The sequence below is a fragment of the Takifugu rubripes genome, chromosome 8 (assembly GCF_901000725.2).
Source record: "Takifugu rubripes chromosome 8, fTakRub1.2, whole genome shotgun sequence".
In the NCBI taxonomy this organism is placed as follows: domain Eukaryota; kingdom Metazoa; phylum Chordata; class Actinopteri; order Tetraodontiformes; family Tetraodontidae; genus Takifugu; species Takifugu rubripes.
This window is the reverse complement of record NC_042292.1, coordinates 8197227-8223252: the sequence shown is the minus strand read 5'-3', so window position 1 is coordinate 8223252 and position 26026 is coordinate 8197227. Positions and strand designations below refer to the sequence as shown.

The following is a 26026-nucleotide window of genomic DNA, read 5'->3' as shown; positions in this document are numbered from 1 at the left end:
AACAATCAACACCGATTACCGACATGTGGTGCAGACCTCCCGCTACCGACCAGCGCGTCAGTGGACGCGGACGCACCTGCAGTACATAAACCGGCCAGAAGGTGGCAGCGTCGCCTTTGAAACGTACCGAAAGGGCGAGCGCGACCTCCGAGTTTGTTTAATCAGAAGATTTTTAAGATGATTCTTTATTATTACGCTTGCCCGTTTGCGTGTTTTACCGCCATTTCATCAACAGCAACAACTTATAAATAGTTTGAAGAATATCAATGATTTTAGTCCACCAATAAACTCAAAATAATAATCAATGCAAAACTTAAAAGGCAATAGTAGAGGACAAACTGAATACAAGATGCACAATACATTTGGGGAAATTCTGATAGATTATTAAATCATTACCATTTTTTTTATCGTTCAACAATTCTGACAGTGAATCACGCTACTCTAAATACGTTTAACCTGGTTGATTTATAGATTTACGACTGAAAAGAGCCTTTTTTTCTATTTAAATCTCTTTAATATGATGGGTGGCGCGATGACGAGGGGTGATGGGGGGAGTCCGTGAGAAAGAGAGAAAGAGAGGAGTGAGGGGAGGGGTGAGGAGGGGAGGGAGGGAGGGAGCGCTGAAGAAAGTCTCGGATTCTCCGCAGCATCCGGACCAAACACCCGCCGGTCCCGAAAAAGTTTGGCGTTTTCTCTCCTCGGACGCGCGGCAGCCTGCAAACTCCCCAAATCCTCAGAAAATGCTCTAGAATGCGCAGGAGAGCCAAGAAGTGAACTTTTCCTCTCCCTTTTTTAAAAATCTGATCTGGTTGCGCATCAATGCTGCGAACTCATCTGGAGGAGCGCGTTTTTACTTTCAGCCCCAAACCAGGCGACAGATTTCTGCTCCTGTCGGGATTTCATGTTTCTGCAACTTTGTTGCAGCTGAGCGGCAGAAAGGAAAAGTTTGACCTGAAGTAAAGAAGGAGAGAAAGAGGAGGAGAAGCGGCAGCTCGGGTGAGTCTGTGCCATGTGCTCGGAATATTCAGAGATGATCCACCGTAAAGGGGTCCCCGCGCTCCCTAATCAGGTCATTTCTATTTAACTCTATTTTTCTATTTAACTGCATGTTTCTGCGTCACTTTATGGCCGACGTGCATCGGTTATTGTTGTTTTTCTTTGTTTTTCATCGCAAAACAGAGTTTTTGAGTGTTTACAGAGCAACAGGGTCACAGCAGGGGTGTTAAAACACTGCAGAGGGGACATACTGAGCAGGTATTCCAGGTTATTCCAGGTTTACGCTCGGCCAGGAATTCCAGGAATTTGCAACCTGATATTTAGGATGCTCTCCAGTTGAAAAGGAAAAAACAAAACCCGCAGAGGAATATTGAGAGGAAACATCTTGTCTTAAAACATCACTTAAATATAAACCAAACTACTGATTAAAACTGAGCTGCTCCCAGATAAAATAGAATAAAAACAGATTTCAGCAGCTGCAGATTTTTATTTAAAGGCCTCATGTGAGTTTTCGCTGCAAAAATCAGGAGAAAATAAAACAAAACAAGAAAGAACAAAAAACAAAAACCATGAAAATTCTTCAGGCTGAGTCATTAAAAAAAAAAACCCTCCTGAAAAGGCCGGTTGTGGCCATTTGCATCAGAAAACCCGTTTTAGTGCATTTGCTATTGTCCGGGATGAAGAGTTCCTGCAGTCAGGGAGAAAAGACCCGACTGAAAGGAGGTGAGGGAAGAATGGGGCCTTCACATTCTTCCCCGTGACACCGGTGGCTTCCCCGACCTGCGACGGGACCACGCTTTCATCCTCCGCTCGGTGTCATTTTCACACTCCTCTAAATGGCCCGTTGGCACAGAATCGCTGCGATTTCTCAAATATGAGCCGAGTTAAATGACAGGAGAGGGAGCGGATGCTCAAGCAGAGGAGGCTGGCACGCAGGGGCGATAAATGGGAATTGGAAGTGAGGAAAAACGCCCCGCTGTGCCGACTCAAAAGTCCCTTATCCTACAAAACAACAAGCCCACACCAATTACGCCATGTGGCCCCGGGCGGTTGTTCCATGTGGGTTTAGAGGAGAAAAGAGGCATCAGGGGAATAAATCCACACGCAGGGGGAAGGAGGAGGAGGAGGAGAGAATCAACCCCCCGAAATCCCCAAAACACACATTCTGATGCGTTTATTTAAGATTTCCTCTCCAGATTTAACCCACAGCCATCAACTCGGAATTATTGATCAGAAAAACTGCAAGTCCAAACAAAGGTTTTCAAGAATCGCACATGAAGGCTGCTCTTACCTTTAAGAGCAGGAGGTTGCTTCTTCCTACATAAAGATTTGACACACAGAAAATAACTAAAGCGTGTACTTTTATACTTTGTTCCAGGATTTTCCTTCCAACCCACTGGGTTAAGAATAATTTAATGGCTGTTATTTCTAATCTAAACATGGGGGTGAAGGTCTGAGCTCACTCCCCTCACTGAACCCTCAAACTGGCTGAAGGAAGCCACGTCGAGACTCTTTCAACAGAAACGTGTAAAGTTTGTGTGAACAGCAGCGATGAGGCAGCCGCCGATGAAATCAGGCGCGCCCTCACACACATGCAGAAACGGGCGCGCACGGACAGACAGACATCAGAAATCAAAGGTCCAGGGGCCGCCGGGGGGCCGTAGTTCCTCCTCTTTGCTGTGTATCCACAGCTCTCATCGGGATCCACTTTGATGCGTCTGTTAATTAACTCCTGAAGGGGATGGCGGCGACGCCACGATCGGGCCTGACAGCCGCCGAGCCGTGGAGGGGGGGGGGGGGGGGGGCACGGGCTCGTCTGAATTTCAAGGGCGGATGTGAAGAACGCCCCACGCTGCGCCGTGAGACGGCCGCGATGACATTCTGACACGTGGAGAGGCGACGTCAAAAAGATCCGCTCTCCACCCGTCGGCGAGGAGTTAAACCAACAAAGCCGACATCTCTGTTGATGTTTCCTGCCCCGTCCTCAACGTTTTACCATGTGGCGTCCCAGAGGAGCCATGTGGGATTCTTTAGCAATCAGGCCCCTTCGCTCCGGCGGCGTCTCTTTGCAATCAGACCCTGAGGTCAGGGGGAACCTCTGCGGAGCCCCCGAGGTCCCCCCCCGAGGAGGGAGGGCTCCCCGTTCGGGGCTGCAGGCAGGTTTGAGGGGGCCCCTGCAGGACTGGGACCTGCCTCAGCAGCTTTTCCACCTTGTCGCCAACTGCTCGAGGCGCTTTCAGGCCAGAGGGGCCAGCGAACGCACGTGGAAACGCAAGGCGGCGTAAAACCTCTCGGACTGATCGGATTCCAAATCACGAACCTCAATCGATCAAAGCTTTGAACGGAGAAATCATCGAAGACACAGACAAGAGTCGTCCAAGTTTGAAAAGTTGAAAGCTCGACGACACAAAAGCAACCGGGTTTTCTTCCGAGGACTCAAAGGAAGAGAGAGAAAAAAAAACCGGGAGACTTACGTAAGGTGTTGATGAAAGACGGGGACAAGTCCGGGCAGCAGGAGGAAGCCGGAGCTCCAAACTGCGGCTGTAAAACAGTGAGTGGCCGGAGCTGTAGAGGAACCATTTGGCCAAGGGTCAGGGATCAAAGCAGCCGGTTCAGCTTGGCGGTCAGCACAGACTCGACGCCGTGGACTGTGGAGACAGACACGTGGCAGCGATACCTCAGAAACAGCAGCGACACCCAACAACCCTCATCATACTACAGAACCAGACTGATGACATCATAGCAATCATTTCATATCGATTAAATAAACTGTTTCCTGGCGCACTCGCAGGGGATCCTCAGGGGTATCGCTAGCACGTGGTGGGAGTGCACCTTAAATATTTCGCAGGGTTGAGGAGTTTGTCTTTGTGGCCTGGAGGAAATGTATCTGTGCATTCTAGTGGCATACAGGTGAACAGCATTGCTCCGTCCCAACAGAAGGGAGTTCTCCATTTGAACTGAAACTGCCACATCTGTTAGCTGTTGGCAGAGGAAGGAAAAGATCAACTACAGGATATTAAGGAATCCAGACAGGCAGGGCTGAAGCTCCAAACACTGACAGACGCCGTTTTGTCCCGGCGGATGGGCCGGGAAAAGTCCAGGTTTTAATGTCAACTCGGTGGACATTTGGTGTTGATCGTGGGCTGAGGTCAAACGGAAGGCGTCGCCGCTGCTGACCTCATGGAATCACTCCGCAGTGCAGCAAATTTAGCTCCTATTCAGGCTCCCTTGTCGGACTGTATCATCGTTTATCCAACGTCAAAACCACATTAGCGGTGCTCTCATCAGAACCCTCCACCCTGCTCGTTTTATAACGCTTCAGAAAGAATTTAAGTTCCACGTCAGCCCCGTCCAGCGTTGGATCCTCAGTAAATCAAGGTTTCGTCCTATTTGAGGCCCACCACCAACTTGGACTTCTTTTATGACATCGCTTTTATTCAGATTAGGAAAGGTGTTTCGCCCAAAGATAAATTGGAGCAGGCGACCCTTTGGAAGGGGTTTGGTGACTGCGCGTTCCGTGATTTCACTCAGCGAGGCTGTGACCTTTGAGGAGAGACAGGCTCATTTGTTCGGTCGACAGGAGCGGCGCTAAAAATGCAGGCTAGCGTTCAGCAAAGAGCCAAACTGTACGCTACTTTTCTGAGGTGAATTTCAGCATGTTCCACAGCAGGACACCTCCACTTCCAAAACACTCTAAATAATCAGTCGAACAAACAGCAGCAGCGAATAAAGTCAATGACAACCAGATGTGTTGTCTCAGCAAACAGCCGAGAGCCTCAGTTCCTCTCTGATGGGCTGAACGTGTGAGTTTAGTTCAAAGGATGAGTCGGCAGAACAGTTGACTTGAACAATGACTCGGGAGAGAAAAGGGGAGCAACCATCACCTTAAATAACTTCATTGTCAGGATTTCTTTGTTGGCCATTATCCTCAAATGAATGACTGTTTGCTCCTTGAAAGGGGACTCAACAGTGGGAGGTGACAGTTAATTACTCTGCCAACTGAGCTGTTGACTTGCTAACATGGTTGTTAGCTACTCCCACGCAGACGCGACTCAAATGTTCTGCTAATGTGTTCATCAGTGCCAGTAACAACACTTGAGGGCTTTAAAAAAAAAAGCAAATAATGAAGATTTTCCCGCGAGAACCAACGGTGCGCTAGAAGATGAGAGGTCGGCCTGTCGAGCCGGCAAAGAAGAAGGAAGAACCACAATTCTTAAACTTACTGAGATGTAAACACATTAGCGAGTCTATCTGAAGCAGTAGTGTGAACAGCAAACACCTGCCTGCTAACGGTCGCGCAGCAAATGTTTGGGTCGTCATCCGTCTGATTTGCCAGGACGGAACAGAGGACGGTGGCCTGAAAGACTCTATTACGTGCTTCATATATCACCTCCACTACAGGGGTTGTGTTTGAACACGTCTGTGTGGGGTAAAGGACTCCCATGAGCCCGGACCCTCACACCTGCTGACCCCCCCCCCGAAAATGTTTATGAAGTGCACGTTTACCGGTATTAAAATCTCTACAAAAGTCTCAACACATCCTAAAAACAGGTTAATTTAAATTGAATTTAGCCGAGCAAATGAATAACGATGCAGAAAGATAATAAGACGTGTTAAATCTGGGTCCAATTCTAAATTTCTGCATTAATTGTGTAAGTAATTCAAGCCGGCTCGTCTCTTGTTTCAGTTTTTTTGTTTTTCACAGCCATTAATGAAATGTTAATCTCTGGTGTTGTGACATAATTGTTGATTTGATAATCTGAGCCAGTCCATCAGGATAATTGGTTTTTAAATGATTTAAAAACCTGATGGACTTCTGAGGAACTCTGTTAATTCTGTCTTTGAAGATAAAGTGTTTTTGTCCCCAAAGCTAAAGCCAAAGCCGGCCTGAATTGTTCTGAGTGAAAGGTCAACAGTCAAATAAACTTTGATGACATGTGAGCCCAGACCCCTGCCCCTCTGTCTTTAACCCCACAAACGCCGGTCCTGACCCCCGCGTCCCTGCTACGCCAGCTTAGGTTGCAGCTCGCCACGGTTAGAGCGAGATGATTCCACGCGGATCGAAGGGATATTTATTTTGTTTTCCCCACGGCTCGTTGTCAAGACAATTATGTGACTGAGCGTCGATTAAATCATTCCTGAATACAAACAATAATTAGATATCAAGCTAGCTGCAAGCTATTTTGGGCTAATAAACGAGCACTTTTTTCTAAACGCTTTAGCGCGTCAACAGTCTCCTTTCAGTGAGGGATTTCAAGTGTACTCCTCCTAAATTGGCCCTTCCTCTTCTTGTCATGAGCCACCTCTTGACTGTTACCTCCTCCGTGTTCCTTCCCTTTTAGACACGCCGGTGATGGAGACCCCCGCGGCGCAGGCTGCAGAGAAAAAAGACAAAATGGAAGGCAACATGTTTTCTGCCCTTGGAAAGAAGCCTTCAGAGACGAGAGGTAAACCCGTTCCTCGACACGAGTTCCTCCTCAGATATCAGGACTTTCGCGTCCGATTTGCATGTTGAGCCTCGGTGTGGTCGGCTAAGTCGGAGGTGTTCAGCCGGAGGGCAAAGGGGACCCAACGAAGACCATGAAATATGCATTTCAAAGAAAAAGTGTCATCTTGGGAGCTGATGCTCCTCAGGCCTGATAAGGTAGCAGCGGCAGTCAAAGGTGACTTACAGTAGGCAGCTGATCAGAATCCCAAATGGGCTCTGCTCTTGAAACGGCATCATTAATGCCGAGTCCACCAGTGTGGCACCAAGTGAGAACATAAACACTGATGAATAGAGGACACGAGGCGGGGGCCTGGCAGGTGTGAACCAGCGCTGGTGTTGTTGAACTAAATGGAGAGTAGCAGCGATTTTCTCTGGGCAGAAAGAGAGAACCCATGTTTTAAAGATGTCAGCCAATGTGTGATGAAAGCCCGGCATAATGAGGCTCAAAGACCTTGTTCTTACCTCCAGAGTATAAAGGGGGGTGGGGGGGTTGGGGCTGGTTGGGCTGAGGCTGACACGAAGCTTCAGAGATTGACAAAAATGCCGACTGATGTGACGCCTTTTGAAATGGAAATTAAACGCATGATTTAGTGACATCTTTGGTCATTAATGACGGACCTGGTGGCCTGCCATCCCGAAGAAATGCTCATTAATTGACAAAGAAGGAACAGAGCTGGAACTAGGCTCAAAGGCAAGAGAAGACCCCAATAAGTAAACACGCCGATCCGTTCGTACCTACACGACCTCGCCGGGGAGACGGTAGCGATGAAACCGCACCTCAAAGAGCAGCAACAGCCTTTTCCTGCGAGGGCAGCGAGACACGATCTGGAACAAGAGACTGGAGAGACTTTGTGCTCCCCAGATGTTAAAAAAGCTAAAAGGCTTCGCTTCTACCTTCGCGGTAGATCAGGGATGAGTTGCAGGGAAGGCGAGTGACGTTAATGACGAGTGACGACGCCTTTGAAATGAAAATGCACCCAAATGTTTCAGCGACATTTCTGTTCAGAAATGAGGGAGGTTCGCCAGTAGGACCTGGTGGTCCACCAGGGAGAGCACCGCGTGTTCATAAGTGAATGTAGAACATCTTTAGCATCTCAGCAGATGTCCCTTGTGAAGAGGAATCACTGGCTTTGATCTGTGGGCTTTGGTGTGAATATTGAGAAAGTATTCTTGGAAACAGGTTTTGAGGTAACCGTCAAATGACACCTGGAAAATGAGAAAAATGCAGGTAAAGGGGGGGGGGGGGTGTCAGTCACCGAAGACCACCAACCCACTAAACCTGTAAACCCTACATGGCTAAATTAAGCGGAAATTGACCTCTTACATCACTACCGATGACCACTTTAGCTAGCAGCAAACCTACGGGCTCAGGATCAACCATCTCTCCTTTGGTCCATGAGGGGACAGAAACCTCAACCATCATTTCCATTTGGGGTCTTCTGTTCGGCATTTAATGACTGTGGATCAAAACTCCTAAAAACGAGGAGGTAGCTCGCTAGCTAACCAGGAATGAGTAATCCAGCGAAGATGATGCATTCAGTCAGACGCCCTCGTTTCCAGGCACTTCCATGACCAGTAACGATGCACAGTCGAGAAACAAAGGCAGAATTTACCGTCGTTGTTGTTGGGTCGCAGTGAAACCTGAATATTTGATGAGGCGTGAAGGTGTGATGAATGTTGCATTTCTCCCGTTTTAGAAAAGCTAAATTAAAGCCCCCGTGAAAATCGATAGAACGTCAATCGCTTCCGTCTTTCTCCGCGTTCTGTTTCGCGGTTCGAGGCGACGTGAGATGGTGAAAACGGAAATTTCCCCTCAGGTTGAAATGCAGCTCCCGCTGCTTCCGCTTCTGACCCCAGGTGAACTCCGCCGCCCCCGTTCAGGTTTATAGAAGAAACAATTTTCAATATCAGCTGCTGATTCCTTCCTTCAGGCCCAAATTGAAAGCTCCCTCCATAACTCTTCCCCCCTATCAGCCTCGTTTAATTTTAATCTTGAATAAACAAGGAGCTCCACTTCAGATACGGGCGGAGCGGCGGCGCTGAGAGGCCCAGCTGTCTGCCACCGGGTCCAGACAGAGCAATTACTTATGGCGGTGGGAGCATTATTATTCCTGTTGCTGCTCCTGATAAGTGCATATGCAGCACGAGCGCGAGGCAGATGGGCCGAGGTCCTTGAACCCCAATGTTTATCCCCAAACAAGTCCGCCGCAGGAAAAGTAGACCCTCCTAATAAACCTTCCCTCTTTTATTGGCGGCGTATTGTTTACCGTCGACGGCAGAATTCTTGTCACCTAAGTCATGCCCACCTCCGAGGCTCCGGAACGGCGCGGCTTGTTTTATACTCCCGTCCGGCGTTATTTATCTCCAACAATTTCCGCTCCGTCCACAGACGGGGCTAATGCCGAGTTTTAATATGTTATTTACACATAAAAACAAGCTATTTACAGCGGCGTACATGTGCAGAAGGGAGGAAAATGAATGGGCCCCGGCGCCCCTCTCCGGTCTGTTATATCACAGTTTAACAATCTGGATTGCTAATAGAACCATTTATCACGGAGCGGTCATTTGTTTTACGTGTGCAGCCCGGTCCTGTTCCCAGAGGCCTATGGAAATGGGGTGCGCGTATAATGAAGCTCGAGCGCGAGTCACTTTGTTTAGAAAGTGGATACGCTGCGTTGGGAGTCAATTAGGATGGGCCCAGGTGCTCCAGACGCCGCTATCTGCACCTATTTGATGGCGGCGGCCCCTCCCCCCCTTCGCCGCACGGCTGCAACCCAGGGCGGGCCGCGACCCCGCGGAATCAAACCTGCAGGGAGGAGGAAGCAGCCTCTCAAACGAGCCCAAACGCTGGCACACGGTGTTCTGGGGGCCGCACCTGGCAGCGCCGCCCTCCCGGGCCCCCGCCGCCCGAGCCCGGGCCCCCGCTGCCGGCTTAATAGATTCAAACGACGGCGAGTATTCCCTCTGACAGCGTGCATCTGTCTGCTCATACGCCGGGCCTCGGCTGGCAGAATTACGCCGTCGCCGGGACCTTCGTGATTCGGGGCCCACTGGTAATAACCGAAGAATATTGTTGATAAACGCGGCGAAATGACGGAGAATCTGCCAGCTGTTATTGATGCAGACGTCAGTCTGCAGACTCGGGCCCGGAGGAGCGGTGTCGCCCGGCGTTATGAAGGAAAGTCCCCCCGTTTATATACGTCTACGCTTCTTTAAGGCCCGCTGGAAATTGGGTTTCCTCGGCTGGCTTGAATTTAGACTTATTGCCTTTTCAATATCCATCCTTTCCTTCCTGGCACGGTCGCCACGGGAAACATATGACAATTAAAGCTAATCCTGATTGGCTGCGGCGACGCCAGTTTGCAGAATCAGAACTGGAAATCCCGACAGAGGAAGCGAGTCGGAGTCCGGCTGTTGGGTGTTTGCTCAAATTTCTATTTTTGAAGGACTTTTTTTTTCTGGTCCACGGAAAACAGAAAAGCCAAAACATCCCGAAACCTTCCCTCGCCCGCTCCTTTTTTAATGAGGTCATTCATATTCGGACTTGTAAAAATTTAGGGAACAGCCCCAGCATCCCTCACCCATGCTAATCTTTTTTGTCCTGAGCTTTGCGCCGCGGCTCGTTTTTCTCGTTAAACTAGGCCAGAGGAAACTACCGGGCGCCGCTAACGATATGATTAACTGGCTCCGCTGGCGTGTGACATACATCTTGCCAAGAGTGAGTTTGTCATTCTGGAGGGAGATCGATGTCCCTCACTCAGCGCCTCCTCCGTCCCTGCCTAACCGGGGTCTTTCTGCTGAGTCTGGCGGGCCTTCGGGGACGGGCCCTAAGTACCGCGGAGGCTGCCCTCGGAGCACGCCGGGTGGGAGGGATGGAGATGAGGCTACAGACGCTTTAGTGGCAAAAAGGAAACTCAGTGGGCTAAAATAAGAAGGGAGCAGCTTGAGATCGAGAACCTAATTCAAATGTTGGATCAAATTTTTAATTATGTCCGATACAAAAACGGGTCATTTTTTCTGCTCAGCTGGCTCTCTGAAAGGTTCTCCGCTCTGTGAGAGAGGTGCTGTAGTTTGAACATCTAGTTCTGGTCTCGCTGGAGTCTGGGACGCGGGGACCACTCTGGCTGGACGGGTAGATGAATGGCGAGGGGTTGAGGTGGGACTGGCCACGTAAAGAGGATGTTAATAGAGGTGGGTGAGAGATAAGGCACATTTCTTTATCGCGCTGGTAAAGTCTGGCCGGGCCGACAGTGAGTAATGGATGGTGGGTGGAAGCGGGAGCCTCCACCACAGGCCAGCGAGCGCACTCAGGGGGTCGGGCAGAGAAAAATGTGCCCGAGAAAGGCCCGCCGTTCACCTCCGAGTCCAAACGGACGGCCACTAATCTTTCTGGGGGAGAAGATGAAAGGGGGAGAAGAGAGACCCTGGAGACCCGGCAGCGGAACAGCCCCCCCCCCCCCCCCCCACATTAGCACACAAAAACTTTACGGCTCCAAGAGCAGCAACATTTGACAAGAGGATTTCAGTCTTCCTTCCTCTGAGGTAGCGTTCCACCTTTAACTGCTAATGTTTACTCATTAATACCCCAAAAACAAATATGCTGCTAATAGCTAACAAAGGTTTTTAAAAAAAAAGACGTGGTTTATAAATTAAGATGTATAATTTAGGTGGAATAGTGGAATCAGATGCAGCTCAAAATCAAGTTTGAAATTGGTGCTTTGGTTTCTTTGTTGTTGTTTTTTAATTGCAGCATGTAGCCACTCAGTAATCATGCTAGCGCGCCGTTTCCACATGTAATCATCCAGGCTCAAGAAATTCAGAGACACATTTAGCAGATTTTTCTTGTTCTATTTTATCTCAAGTTTAAGGCGGAAAGGCTGAGATTAGCTGTAAGGAAAAGCAAGAATGTTTTTTTTCATATTTGTTCTATTTATTTATCCCGCCTTACTTCTTGGTCATTACTCATCCAGAAACAAGGCTTATATTGAAAAAAATCCCCTGGAAGCTGGAATAAACCTGGAAAATGTCATGTTTTACCCCTTAAACGATTAATCTATTAAATACAAAGTGTGTAGAAATCAAGAAAGAGCTCTAATCTACGTGTAGTTCCTCGTGGTTTACGTACGTTTACAGAAGCATTCCTGTGCTAACGTTCAGACATCTGAAGACACGGATCCCTCTGGGCCAGTGAGGTTAGCCAAAAACAACAGGCTACATTCCTGGAGATTTACACCGGTGGGGAGTAAACGACATGTGCATGTTTCAGAGGATTAAGTCAGAACTCCCTCTACCTTTTCATTTTTTCCAGCTTGTATCCCTCCATTCTTTCTGGGACCCCTGAGAGGTCACCTCGGAGGTTTATGGGCCAGGTCTTCAGGTCCGACCGGAGCAGATTTAGGAGTTGTTTAATTTGAGCCCCAAATGGGAAAAATATCTTATTTTAGTCGGGACTTTAATGATCACAGTCTGGACAGACCGCTTCGCTTTAATGGAAGGAAAAATGCATCAAAACTGAGATGAGAACTTGTGCGTGATTGGATGAATTTCCCCATTTTTCTTCCTGTCGCAGTTGGAAATCCCCCGGGGCTTGGCCCTCCAACAATAATCGGGGGGGGGGGGGGGGGAGAAACGGCAAAAATGTGGAATCAGACTGCTTCAAACATTCATGGACAAATTGCTGCTGTGAAATTTACTGCATGACTTAATTTAAGCTGGACGCAGACCTGCTAAACATCAGCTAACGGCTAACATCTGGTACAATGAGTGCTCATTCACAGGCCAAATGACTGTGTCGTGGTGTTTATCAGCGCCGCATCAGAAGCCCTGTAATCTAAATCCACGTTTAAACCGGCAGTTGATATGATGCTGGAGGCTAAAATGTCCGTGGCCGTTGGCTGCCCTTTAGCATCGTTCTAGCAGCGATTATTTTCAAAAATGTTACTGGCATGTAAATTGTCTTACGTCTTAATTTAGGAAAAACCAGCTAGCGCGTAACTGCAATCCCCATTCACCAATTTAGAACGTTCTCAGAGATTAATATCATTTATTTGAGAGCTAAAGCTATTGTTGAACTAGCTTGTCCTGTTACCCAGCTCATCCTCACCCATCTCTGTGGGTCAGGGAACGTTGGTCAGAAACCTCTTTCAGGTTATTTTTATCACTGTGTTTGTGTGTAGCCATTGAAATTATTGCTATATATGGTCATTTTTACTGCCATTTGTTATTATTTCTGGGAATGTAGCAAGTGTTATTATGCTAAGATGCCAGTACACAGGTACCCAGTGAACAGGATATGACATAAACAAGCAATCTTATTCATTTCCTGCCAACTTTCTCCAAAAATAAAACTTCCTACATTCTGCTGCAGAGTATTCCATCAATTTCAGAGGCTAAGAAACCGAAAGGAGAAAATTAACCGAAAACATAATTTGATATCCATCCAGCCACAAATTTGATTATCACATATTAAATAAGTCCTAAAGCCAAACGTCTTAAGTTTGCCGCATCGGCAGGTCTCACACGCAGCTGCCGCCTCTCTTTACAAAGTTAGCATGGACCGAGGAGAAGCACGCTAATTGCCTTGTAAGTACTGCAGAAAGCAGCTGGAGATTAGCAATAACAGCTAATTAGCTCGACTACAGTGGAAATCAAAGCTCACATGTGAGGGTAAATACACGGCCTGGTGTTTGTCTGGCGATTATAAATCTTTATGAAGCACCAGGTTGTCACAGTGAGAGACTTTAAAAGCCCCGCGAGCGTTGGGCCGCTCCGCCGTGAACGCTAAAGTCAACGCCAGCACCACCAGGGGCCCACGGCAACTGTTGAAACAACAAATATGACTTTGCTTTTTTCTCAATTCAAGACTGAGGAATAGTTTCCCTCGTAAACGCAGTGAAGAAAGTGCTTCCTAATTAGCCATCCTCGTAGCCGCTGCTCCAGAGGGCCAATAAAACTGATTAGAGGCTCAATAAAAGAGCTCTTGATGGAGCTGGAAATCCATTTGTGGGATCGGAATGCATTACATCGAGCAGGATCAGACAGATGGGAAGGTCCAGATGAAAGCCATCAAGCTGGATCTCCGGCAGTTTCCCCAGCTTCCAGAACCCAAGAACCAGTGTGGTTGGTTTTCTTTACGCTGGGAAAACTCACGATGAATTTCACGAAGCGGCGCTTGACTCAGGTTAGCTGAGCGGAGCCTCAGCAGGGTCAGGGCGCCGCATCCCCTCCCTCCAGCCTGGCTGGCAAAACCGGCTCTTTGTACTCTTACAAAAGGCGTCTCCACCTTCCTCGCAGCGTTCCCATCATCTGGATCACCCCCAACCCCCCACTGCCCTCTCCCTCCAAAAAACGCTGCTTATCAAATGGTGTCGTTCTGAGGAACCATCCTCGTGTATCCTGCCCTCATGAAGGGGGAAAGTACCGACATGGGTCCCCCTCCATGGGGGGCTAGCATGTTAGCCGCCATTTTCCTACAGCATTTTCCTCATTTGATGGCCAACGTGAAGCTGCCTCCAGCGGGGTGAAGGCAGATCACAGGGTTTTGTGTGCTGGTTTGAGGGTGTCTGGAGTAAACACCTAAATCCAACACCCCCCCCCTTCAGATATAAATCTGTTTCCACCTACAGCAGGAGGAAGTGGGCTGGCGGCTAATGTATGTAAACCTTTGGGACGCGGGCGTAATGACACGTTTCTCGCTGACAGGGAAACTCGATCACAGCTGACGGCTTGATGCTGGGTCTCGCCCGCGGAGCACACCCGGCTCCGGCGGTAACACGAGCCTGAGTGAGGTTGAAGGCCGACACGGAGCCACCTACCAGCCCCCCACCTCCCCGCCGCTCGCTCCAGCCAGGCTGCTGGAGGTGGGAGGCCGTCCCCCGTTCCAGGATCCCCTCAGCTGAGCTCTTGTTTCCTCATCAGCGCTCTCGTGTACAGACGATCCCTGACCCACCACCAGCCTGAAGCCCGTGGTTGAACAAATGCTCCTCCTGAGGCCCCCCGCCACCTTGTGGAGCGTCCTTCAGGTCGCCTCCTGTGAGGCTCCTGATCCAGTTTGATTTGGAATCACTGTTTCCAGTAAAACATCGACATGCTCTTCTGTTTCCACTCTGGGGCAAATAGTTTCATTAGAGCCCGATTTCCTCGGTGGTTGGTGTCAGGCCGGGACTCTGATGAGGCGCAAATGCTAACTCTATCAAACAGAAGCTAGTAGCCTCTCCACAACATGGTAAAAACAAACAGGCTATAAGACAGCGAGGAAGTAAACCACAATTAGTCTGTAAAAGATTGTTCCATCAAAGCAGACGCTCAACTAAAGGGTGGGAAATCTCTCAAAATAATAATCACAGCCCAAACAAATTCAGCTGAAACGAGGACCTGAAGGGTTGGCTGGGATGCAAGATGGGCGACAGGGAGGCAGAGAGGGGGGGGGGGGGGGGGGGGGGGGGGGAGGTGAAGACCATCAGGGTCCCGCTTGTGTGGGTTTATAACCAGGAGTGAAAAAATGGAATCAGGCCACATTAGTTGCTAAGATGCAGCTTGAGTTGCTTCAGCTGAGGGAGGAACACTAAAAGAAAACCTACAAAGAAAAAAGGACAAGGTTCAACAGTGGACTGAAGAAATGTGGCACGATTCAACGGGTTTCGGGTTCTTTGTTGGGAAAAACAGGGCGTAAGGCTTTGTTTCTTCTCTTTGTGAAACGGTTTTGTTCCGTTAATCAGCTAGCTAGCTGACATGAGGATCGTTTATCAGGGGAAAACAAGAATCAACCCTCACATTAATGTTTGATCATGTCACCATGTTTTAATTTCGCTTAATTAGCTGCTTTCAGCATTTTACCTGACTTTGCGATGCTGAAGCCTTCGAGTCTGTAATCACACCTACGACCTTCATTTGGGACCTAAAAGGTTCCACCGTAAAGTAAACGCCAGGGAGCCGGCGAGATGCTTGTTTATGGGAGGCTTTTGCTAACGTGTCATCCCACCGGGGCTGCGATGTCCTTGGTGAGAGACGTCTAAATAAATCCGAGGACAGATCCTGTAATTTCCAGCTCGGAACGATCGGGGTCCGCGTGCTGGAATTCCCCCGTCTTTGGTGTTTGAACTCACAAAGAAGAAGATTGTACTTCCGTCATGCTCCGCTTCACGTGTCCTCTTTAGAAACCAGAGTTTACTTTTCTCTCCCAGCAGAGGCGCGTTTTCCACATTTGTGCCTTAAAAGAAAACCCGAGCTTTTGAGGCAAACGTCCTGAAGAGGACAGCATTCATGCGTGAGGGGCCACTGAAGGGCCCTCAGCAGTGGGAAAAAAGTTCATCGGGATTAGAAAGTCAATTCCCCTTTGGTTTGTCTCCCTTTCCCTATTGTGGCCTCTCTGACGGGCCGTTCTCCAGCAGAGAAAAGACAGCGAGGGGACCATTGTTGAGGGCCGGGTGGCTTGAAGTGCCCCTTTTGTGGGCTCAAAGGTCACGCCGGCGACCACATGATCCCTCGGTGGCATCACTTCAGACACACGTGTTGCCTTCGCTGTCGCAGCTTCGGTCTGTTCGCTGCAACTTTCCTGCCCTCGTTTATCCAAATTTGTTGTTTAGCATGGGATGAAAAAGATTTTCTTTTCTTTCCTTTCAGGATTTTCATTTTGGCCCGATAAAAATAGACTCGTGACCTGGATATGAATTTGTAAAATCTGGCCCTGCACGAATGGATAAAAGTGGGTTACGGGAAACAAATGGCTCTCTGAGAAGCTCTTCATTTTCCTGACACAAATGCAAATGCAGACAAGTTGTGTTTTTTGGTTGTTTTTTTTGTTGAAAGTTAGGAAAACCCCTTCAATCAGCTGCCTTCAGCCTGATCGTCTCAGGAACCCTAAACCAAGAGTTCATTTATATCCGAAAGAACGCTGAGTTAGCCTCCGTCCGCGTGCGTCTTCTGCTAAATCCGCACATTTCTGCACATCTAGAAGCATCTAGAAATGTTTCCTCTGGCAGCTTCCTGCTGCGTGTCATTGAGAAGGCGCTGCGACCCGTCTGATGAAGACTGAAGAAGTGCAGCCCGGGCCTGCTCTTCGTCACGCTCAGCAGACACGTGTCAAACCCGCGCCGGGCTAAAATAAAGCTGGCCAGAGTCCAGGGAGCCGCCGGGTCAGAACACAGGCGCAGCTCTGCCTCAGCAGGTCGCGTCAGGTGGGCGACGGACCGTTTACCCCGACGAGAAGCTGAGCGGCACCGTGCTGATGCTCGGGGACGGACCCGGGTCTATTTTTGTAGGGGGTCCGAGAGCCTCCCCAGGGAGGGTCCGATTGGAGAACAGCGCGAAGCAAGAAAAGAATTCTGCCTCCACCTGTGACACATTCATCAAATCACTCACACACTCCCCTGTGCCCCCCCCCCCCCCCGTCTCCCTCCGCCAACATCTGCACGTGCAGCGCCCCCCCCCCCCTCCTCGTTAAGGGACCTTAAGCAGCTAACCTGTGAAGGTTTTTTCCCTCCTCAGAACCACGTCTTTCTTTAATTGGAGACAGCCCATCGCTCGGCTGCTTGGCTCATCCAAGGTGAGGCACGATCCCAGGTGCCCCCCCGGTGAGGGCGCCGGCGGGGTAATATGGATGTTTGCTGGGGAGCGCAGTGACAGCCCCAGAAGCGACGATTTAATCCATTGTATTCTAATTATCACTGTGGCTGGGCGACTGCGAGGCCTCCCTCTGGCTGCTGGCGACAGCGCGCCTTTATCACCAGCCCGTCTGAGCAGATAATAAACTTCTGCTTTCAGGTAATTACTTAATCTGGACAAACCCGCGTGTTAAGCAGTGCTATTAAGCGCGGGGGCGATAAATCAGGCACGCATCGGAGGTGGGTGATTACTCCACAGCGCAATCAGTCTTTGAACTTTCACAATCTTCTTAAGCCCCTAAATTGTGCAAACATTATGCTAACAACATGCGACGAGCAGAGGAGGGCCGTCAAAGCGCCTTGTTCAGGCTCACCTCCAGCCTGGTGATGAATGGAGATTATTAGCGCGCAGCCTGAGCACAGCTGTCCACGGCTGATACCCGAGTACCAACCAGGACCACCTCACTATGGAGGGATGGATGGACCCGTGTGAGCCGCCTTCAGTATGGAGGAACCTCCCGTCACTGATTGGATCGCGTGACATCTGAGCTGGCGACTCCGACTGAAGAAGTTCCTTTTCTGGGTAAACTTTATGGTTGCCTGGTGCAGAACCCCAGCCGCTGTAACCCGAGGGACCCAGAAGAACTGTAGTTGGTTGAAACTGAAACAAATGTTTTCCAGCAAAGACTAATAGATGCGGGGAGTGTTAGCGGGGCCCCGGCGGCGCCGCGCTCTCTCAGGGGGGAACTGTTCTCAGCGAATCAGGTAAATGTGTCTCTTGAACTCTCGTGAGCACTCGCCTTTTGTTCTTCCAGAACAATAGATGCTGTCTGTGTGATGGAACAAGTCTAAGGGGCCAGTTCCCCTGCAACGAAGCTAGCGAGGCTCCGTGAACGTCAGGCTGAAGGACAGATAACCGCAGACGACCTTCGGTGTTCATGCGTTCTACTGTGACCTGCACTAAAGATGTCTTCCTTTCTACTTTGCATTTCTTTGACCCAGATTTAGCTGCTCTTTGTCTCCCACCTACTCCTCCCCCTTTGACCCCCGCTTATAGCTCCCCCCTTGCTGTTATGAATGGTGCATTAACTGGGGCAGCTCTTTGAAAAGGGCCCCCTGACTCTCACACTGATACAGATGCATGAAGATCCTGGTTCTGCTCAGCCTGCTCAGATAAACAGCGACGCAGCGTAATGATGCTAAATTACAGAGTGCCACAGACGGTCCACAGACGGTCCACAGACGGTCCACAGACAAATCCTGCCGCCACCAATGAAACGGACGAGAACAGGAACGTTAGGAAGTAAAAGAGGGAATTAACAGAGAATGATGGAAGCAACGCAGAATGAAAAACAGAGGGAGAGACGCCGTAGACCCTCAGGGTTCTGTTCTGTATCGTCAGCCATGCAGAAACATCTGGAGCATCAGGACGGAGTTGAAGGAATCCAGCCTGGTCCCATCGGGGCCCGGTGGCGCTGGGCAGAGCCCCAGTAATGTCAAGAGGACTGAGGGGACGCGGCCCGACTGTCACGCTGTCGGCGGGCAGAGTGAGAGAAATGGAGCTGCAATGCTGACTCAGCCAGTCTGGAACCTCGGGGAGCCCACCAGGCCCTGGTCCCCCCCCTCCCAGAGCTCCACTGAAAGCAGATAATGATCCGTACTGGTGACCCCTGCACTCAGAAATCCCAGGTCGCCCCTGAAGATCCCCTGTAGGCTGGAGCGTGTGCGCGTGCGTGTGAACGAGAATCATAATGGCGTTCAGAGATCGGCCAGCTCCCGCTCTGCCTGTTTGACTTTCCCATCTCTCCAATGGGAAAGACAAGACGCACCAGGTTGCAATTAACGGGATCTAAGAGAAACCAAAGCGTCAGACGGGCGGGCGAGCGAGCGAAGGAGGGATAGTCAGCGTTAGTTGGATAATTCCCTCGTGGAGCTTTTCCAAAATAAACCCCTGAGAACAATGTTAACAGGAACCATAACTCCACAGTCTCGGAGTTTATACGGTGCTAATATGGGACGCACCATCTTCTGCGGTTTCGTGCTATCTCTAATGAGTTCGGATGGTTCAAGAATCCAGGTTTTAATGAAAAATCAAAAGCATTATTAAAAGGATGCACGAAACACGCAAGCCTCATAAAACCAGACCACTATTAAACAAGGCTCAAATTGGAAGCAGAAATTCACCTTTATTGCCTTCAGATTTGTCTTCGCCCGCGAGCAGATGTCGGGGTTGCGGACAGATACGACACGCTAACGTGTGACACAACACACGCAACTAAAATTAGCACGGGCTGAGCATGTGTATGAGTTTGTTTGTTTGTTTTTTGAACAGACGGCAGCGCTAGTGATGTCAGCTACATGCTAAAAAGTAGCTGATAGTGTGAGCATTGCACAGAAAATGAGGGATAGCAACTAAAAATCCACCAAACCCACTCAAACAACCCTCTGAAGTTGCTTCTGTTGGGGTTGCGGAGCTGAAGGTGTTCTGTTAAGATCTCGATCCCTCGTTGGACTAAAGGCAGAACAAAACTTTCATCAGGAATTCCCAACAACTCTGTAGAAAGACCAAAATTCCAGTGCCTCCGGGCCGGAGCAGGAGTCTGAGCAGTGTTGCCGTCTGTTGCCAGAGGAGAAGCTCAGAACTGAGTCGGGCCTCCTCGTCACACAATCCGTCATCACGTCTACTTCAAAGGCCGTCGAGCTGCAGGTCTTTGTCAAAAAAAAGCCTGGCAGGATATCTTTTATGTTCGGCATGTCGGGTTTCTTAAGATGACTTTGATTACTTATTTATTTATTCCACTTCTCCCGTTTGATAGAGCCAATATGTTACAGGAAAGTGCTCAACTTGCTCTGAAATTCTCGCCGCTTCGCCGTCGACCTTTGAAACGTCTCCCCTTTTTTGAAGTCTCCTCTCCCTCCCTCACTCATCTGGCTCTGTTCTCTGCTCCTGCAGCCCCCCACCATCTCTTCCCCACCTTCCACACGCCGATCCCCATTGACATGCGACATCACGAGGGGAGATACCACTACGAGCCTCACGCGCTGCACGCCATGCACGGGTAAGTTGCCATTTCGTTCTGGTTTTCCAGCATTTATGCCTCTAACTGCACGCTGGTCGGACTCTGGATCTCTCTGGTTTGAAAGCAGAATTTCTCAAGGAGCACAAACAAACGCTGGTTTCCTTCTGTGTGTGCGAGCGATGAAAGACAACAGGCTGCAAACCGGCGGGAACAAGCAGAACCGGCTCCAAACGTCCCCTCTCCTAAAGCAACGGGTCAACAAAACGTGACAGAAAATGACCCTCGTTCGCTCAGAATGTTTGATCAGATTTCAACTGATGAAAGGTGTCACCCAGAGATCAAAGTCAACTTAATACTAACGGACTTTGTTGGATAAATAAAGGGTAAAGCTCGCTCTGGTAGCAGTGATCCGCGGGGCCGGATCCATCACCGACGACACAACGCGACCAACCTGCGCCCACCGCCTCTTGATATTCATTAATGGCTTGTTCGGTGCAGCTAATCTGTGTGGCGCAGACGGCGCTGCCCTCGAGCGAGAGCAGTAATTAAACTCCCAGAGCGCAGAGGTCACGGAGCAGGCGGCGTGCGCGGCAGCAGCGCCGGTGGTGAGTCCAACTTCCAGGTTACTGTTGGGTTCAATCCGTGACGCCAACCCATTAATTTCCCTGATAGAACAGGTCTGGAGGAAAACAGGGTGTTTTTTAGAACCCTGCTGAAAAAAATTCAACTTCCGCCAAAGGAGCTGCTCCCAACTGCACGGATGAAAATTCCTTTAAGCTCTTTAAAAAAAAAAAAAAAAAAAAAAAAAAACAAGGAATTTGATGCGTCGACTGTCGGAGCTCCTTCAACTGGCCGGAGTCTGTTTGAGCCGAACAGTTTACAAGCAACACGGTTCCGTCTGGAGTTACGAGAGACCGGGGGGGCACAAAAAAAACTGCCGTCTGGACAGAAAAAAGTCGATACATTCCTCCAAATAGTACTCTTACATTTAAATTCACAGATTTGATGGTGATGCATACTTTGCGCCGGGCGGAAGCAGGGCCATTCATCACACCGGCCGGGAAAGTGGAGGACGGGGGAGGGGCAGCGGGGCGGCTGTCCGTGGACTCGGCCACCTTGATTAATGTGATTTGATCTTGACAGTGGACCCATAATTCATCAAGGCCTTGATCTAGCTGTCGCTCCCTCCCGCCTGTGCCAAATTCACCTAATTACAGGAACATTGCGCAGCGAATTAAGTGCGCTGTCATTTGTTGCCCGCTGCAGCACTTTATTATACAGCCGTGGCCGCGTGTCAGAGGTCTCCTCCTTGATTGTCGAACATGACATCTTTGTTCCGTCCCCTTCATCATTGTTTGCATATACCGTAATGAGAGGCCTGGTTATTTTGTCAAGCGCCTCTCTTTTTTCTCTCCTCCTGTCTGAGGACACCACTGAGGACGGTTCCACCGCCCTTCTCCTGTTGAAGAGCCTGGAGGGAAAACTTCCTCCTCTGGCTTCACAGCAAAGCCAGGAAAGGGAGGAAAAGTTTAACGTAGCCTCGCAACAGACCGGCGCACCAGAACAAAGATCAGGTGTTTTAGTTGAGATTTTTGAGGTGGATTATTAGTTGTGGAGACTAGAAGAGCATCCCAAAGCTGGTCAAGTTTAGTTTAGCTTCAGTCTGATGTGGTTTGGGTTCTATAAAGTAGAAAAAGTGGGTATTTTCCTTTTAAAACCAGGCCCAAAATTTCAGACTTTGTCAGAAATCATAAATCATCAGAAAAACTGTGGCTTTAAATCTTGCGGGTTGTGCTATTAGGCCTGGCAGAAGTCATGTGACCATTGAAGGACCAGAGCAGAACACAAGCCCAACCGTGAAAAGGGGCCTTTCCCCCTGCAGCCTGCCTGAAGTTCCAGAGCCGCTACATGTGATCACGCAGGAACATATGAGACGTCCATTGATGATTATCTCATGTTCTGCTTCCTCATCCTAAAAACCAAAAAGCCACGAGAGTGGAACCTGCCAGTCGAAGAACAAACCAGAGCATCAGAAGAAGTTCTGGTTTGAGGAGTTAAGATCTTTTTCTTTATCTAGGTCATGAAGAGGAAAGCATTTGGGGTGTGGAGGGGTGGAAGGGCGGGGGCTGTGTGTGTCTGAGGGGGGGGCTGTTAGGTTTGAGGAACCCTCTTCAGGCTCCTACAGTGGGAGTTTGATTCAGTCCTGGAAGGTGTGATTTATCTAAATCAGGGAGCTCCCGGAGCTCTGAGACGAGAGCGTCGGGCTGTGATTCATCTGCGGCGTTGCACACGAACACGGACACAGCAGGTTCCTGGAGAAAGGACTGTTCTCATGTACAAACAGGTATCCATCATCTCTTATCACCTGAGACTCTCAACATCATCGACTTCTCAAAGGAAATAAAAAAAAAAAAAAAAAGTCAATCACTGTAATGGGGCCAATACTTGACAAAGAGCCTTTTTGCATTCTGAAGGAGCCATAATGAAGTGGTGCTTCCCATTTAGGGGATAAACACCCTGGCAGCTGCGGCTAAACTCCGTGCCAATGGGGGCTAATGTAAACAGCAGTAAAATGCACGGAGGATAAAGTCACGTCTGCCAGGAGGTGTGAGAGGTGACACCTTCTGATTGATTTCCAGACGGTACCAGTAAATCCGGGGGTTTCTGCTGTCTGAGCCGTTTCGGGATTTCTGCCGGCTATTTGAAATGACGGAAAGGTCCGATTCCCTAGCTAACAGCTAACGGTGGAAGCATTACCGGTGTAACTTGTCAATGGTCCAAATGTGAGGCCTAATGGTCCGTGGAGTTCTGGGACTTACTTTTGATGACACAATACCAGATCTCGACCCAAAATGATACCTTACACCTGAGCTAAGATAAAATACATCAACCATCTTTGTTTATGCCAGTGGAAGGCACCGTTATCGAGAGTCTAGGATGGCTGAAACGAGCCCTCTCTTGTCTGAGCTCGCCAGACCGTCACGCCGCAGCTAAAGCAAACAAACTCAGAAACTTGTTAAGTGTTCCCGCACCACGATCCACTCTACAAACCGGGCAAAACAAAGCACAGGCAGTGGGATGCAATGAGAGGAATATTAACATCGTGTTTTTGAGATGTCGTCAGAGCAAACAGACCCTCACAGGTGGAATTCAAAGGCGGAGCGTGATCACCTGCAGGCCGTTACACGGCGAGAACATCCATCATTCAGGCGCCGTAGAGACGATTATGGTGGAGGGAGAAATCTCATCTTTATCTTTGGCAGAAAGCGAGAAAACATTGCTTCAGCGCTGATGCAAGCTGGCTGCGAGCCATCTAGCATTTGTTGGACACTCTGTGATGGACTGTGTGTATTTTTAATGAGGCCGCCAGGTAAGAAAGACAGACACGCACCCGATGTTTGGACAGCCAGACTCAGGCGTGACTTTGTTTTGGCGTCCATGCCGGGTTTCTCACACGTCAGCCTCGGACTGAAGGTGTCGGATTAATCACGTTGCTCTTCCTGAGAACATTCAGGTTGCACCCTGCAGAGCTTCTCTTTCCCCAGAAGGCCAGAGACAACCCTGACAGATGCCCTGTGGGCATCCTCTGACTGCCGTGCATCACCCCCCACCCCCCGGCTCGGATTAAACACTCGATGGAGGAGCGGCGTTAGACGTGACCTCACTGGGGGCGATGCAACAGTGCAGCTCCGACACTTCAGGTGTTCTGAGGTTAATATCACTCAGAATCTTTGCTCACAACTTGTCTCCTCTGTCCCCCACAGGCCTGCAGCTCTGGCCGGCAGTCCCATCATCTCCGACATCTCGCTGGTTCGCCTCTCGCCCGCCGCCATGCCCGCCGGCGACTCGCCCTTCAGCCCGCCTCACCCGTACGTGAGCCCCCACATGGAGCACTACCTGCGCTCTGTGCACGGCAGCCCCACCCTGTCCATGATCTCAGCGGCCCGAGGACTCAGCCCGGCGGAGCGTAAGTCAGGTGTTTGTAGCCTAATTTAGCAGGAAAATGCTAAATTAGGTTCACTTTCCTGTCAGCTGCACACCTCTTTCAGTCGGGACACGTCTCATCAGGGTGTTATAGTGAAATCTTGAAACTAGAATAATCACACAGCGTTTGTAAGAGTTTCACGTTTGAACATTTAGTTCATTTTAAAATTTGACAGGATACTTTTCCAGTAAATGTATTGTAGGAGTGACAATAAAGAAGGAAACAGGAAGTGAACCTAGAGTGTGAACGCAGCGGCAGATATGAGGCGTGGAGTTGCTTTGATGCTTTGAAGAGGGAAGGAAAGTGGGAGGAGGCTGATTAAAGGAAAGGAGCTTGGTTAAGCAGCTCCGCCCACGGCGCGCCAGAACCACCAGGACGCGATGACAACTCTCTCCTCAAAGCTGAATTACAATAACAGAGCGGAGGGCAGCGGCGAGGGGGACATAAATCTTCTTTTACAGTCCGTCACCGATAATGTGCCTGTGCTTTTAAATTAGAATTACAGGCCGCGCCTGAAATCTGACCACAAACGAGGCCCGTGATGGGATGGAGGGAAATGCGAGGAAAGGGGGTCAGAAATGAAGTCTGTTAGCTTGTATTTGTTCTCTCCGACCTTCATTTTTGTCCTGGTAAAACTCTCCGGACACGTGGACCTTCTGAGATCATAGATGATTCCCCAGAAACCTCCTCTTCTGCTGCCAGCGCTCCGTTTAATAAAAACACTCTTTCACCTCACCTGCGCACTCGTTATTCACAGGTATTTTAGATGGAAACTCTATCCCTCGGAGGGAGGCGGTGATGTCAGCGGGAGTGCGGCGTTTGGTCTCTTCTGGGTCGGGGGTGGCAAACGGAGGTGGGGGAAAGAGTGAGGAAATGGGGAGTAATGATGGAGCCATAAAACGAGATCATATCGAACCCTAATTAACTGGTCGTAATGGTTTTAATGGAGGTTACTGGCAGAGAGGAGTCATACTGTAACATGTGTCGAGTTTTAAGTACCAGTGGAAAGTGTCCCGATAATCAGCAGACTGGAACTCCAAACGTGGGAAAAATGATCCAACCCCCCCCCCCCCCCCTTCCTCTCCTCTGCAGTGGCCCATGAACACCTGAAAGAACGGGGCTTGTTCGGACTCCCCCCTCCCCCGCCAGGGACCAGCCCGGCTGAGTTTTACCACCTGATGGCCAGCCACCGGAGCCCGTATGGTGACCTGCTCATGCAGGGGGCCGGGGCCCCCCCGGGGTCCCACCTGTCTGACTACATCACACCCATAGACGGTGAGTGACCAGGAAGCTTTGTTGTGAGTGTCACCTGAACACAACCCCAACGTCTCCCCGTGGAGGGGTGTGTAGCTCCGCCCCTTCACATCAGAGAACAGATCAACTAGTTCACGTTAGCTCGAGTGCGGAGGCCGGCCGTACGACAAAATCAAGATGATCTCATGTCATCCTCATGTCTATAAACACTGAGGATTTAAAGCTACACGCTGACATCACCACTGCACGGGCACATGCAGTTACGGCAGATGTATTTAATGTATTAAACATTTCTTTGATCTGGCACCGGGTTTTGCACCTTAAAAGGGTCTGTGTGTCTGCGAAAGAGACCGACAGGGGGAGGGGATCTCCTGATGATGAGTCCCAGAGAGGAGACCACGAACATCTGCTGAAGTCTCAGGATTTATCTGCTGCTCAGACTCACTGTCCCACTCAACACAAGCACGTCTTTGAATCTCTTTTACGGCATTTTTAATCAATGAGGAGACATTAAATCTGTTGCTCTGCTGACGGTACGCTGCGTTTCTGTCCCCCATCAGCTGCATTTGCAGAAGCGGTGGTTCCATACTGGTGGAACGAGACATGACCGACACAAAGAGAGAATCTAAAACCAATACAACAAGTCCCCTTTTCATCTGTGTGACCTCCTTTGTTGATGCTA

At 49.6% G+C, this 26026-nt stretch overlaps 1 protein-coding gene across 4 annotated transcripts in view; it reads left to right on the top strand.

The window, feature by feature from the left end:
* Nucleotides 1–619: 619 nt before the first annotated feature.
* The window catches only part of LOC101077858 (zinc finger protein GLI2-like), a 36995-nt gene continuing 11588 nt past the window's right edge, over nt 620–26026 (top strand). For 2 of the 4 annotated variants that reach the window (XM_029840794.1, XM_029840797.1), the window contains exons 1-5: nt 620–996; nt 6339–6443; nt 20039–20144; nt 23870–24072; nt 25183–25365. In XM_029840794.1, the coding sequence (XP_029696654.1) occupies nt 6350–6443; nt 20039–20144; nt 23870–24072; nt 25183–25365 (586 nt within the window). In that variant the 5' untranslated portion in view covers nt 620–996; nt 6339–6349. Of the gene's footprint in view, nt 997–6338; nt 6444–20038; nt 20145–22316; nt 22450–22645; nt 22720–23869; nt 24073–25182; nt 25366–26026 lie in introns of those variants that run through there. The other 2 variants (XM_029840795.1, XM_029840796.1) reach the window with 2 other exon arrangements.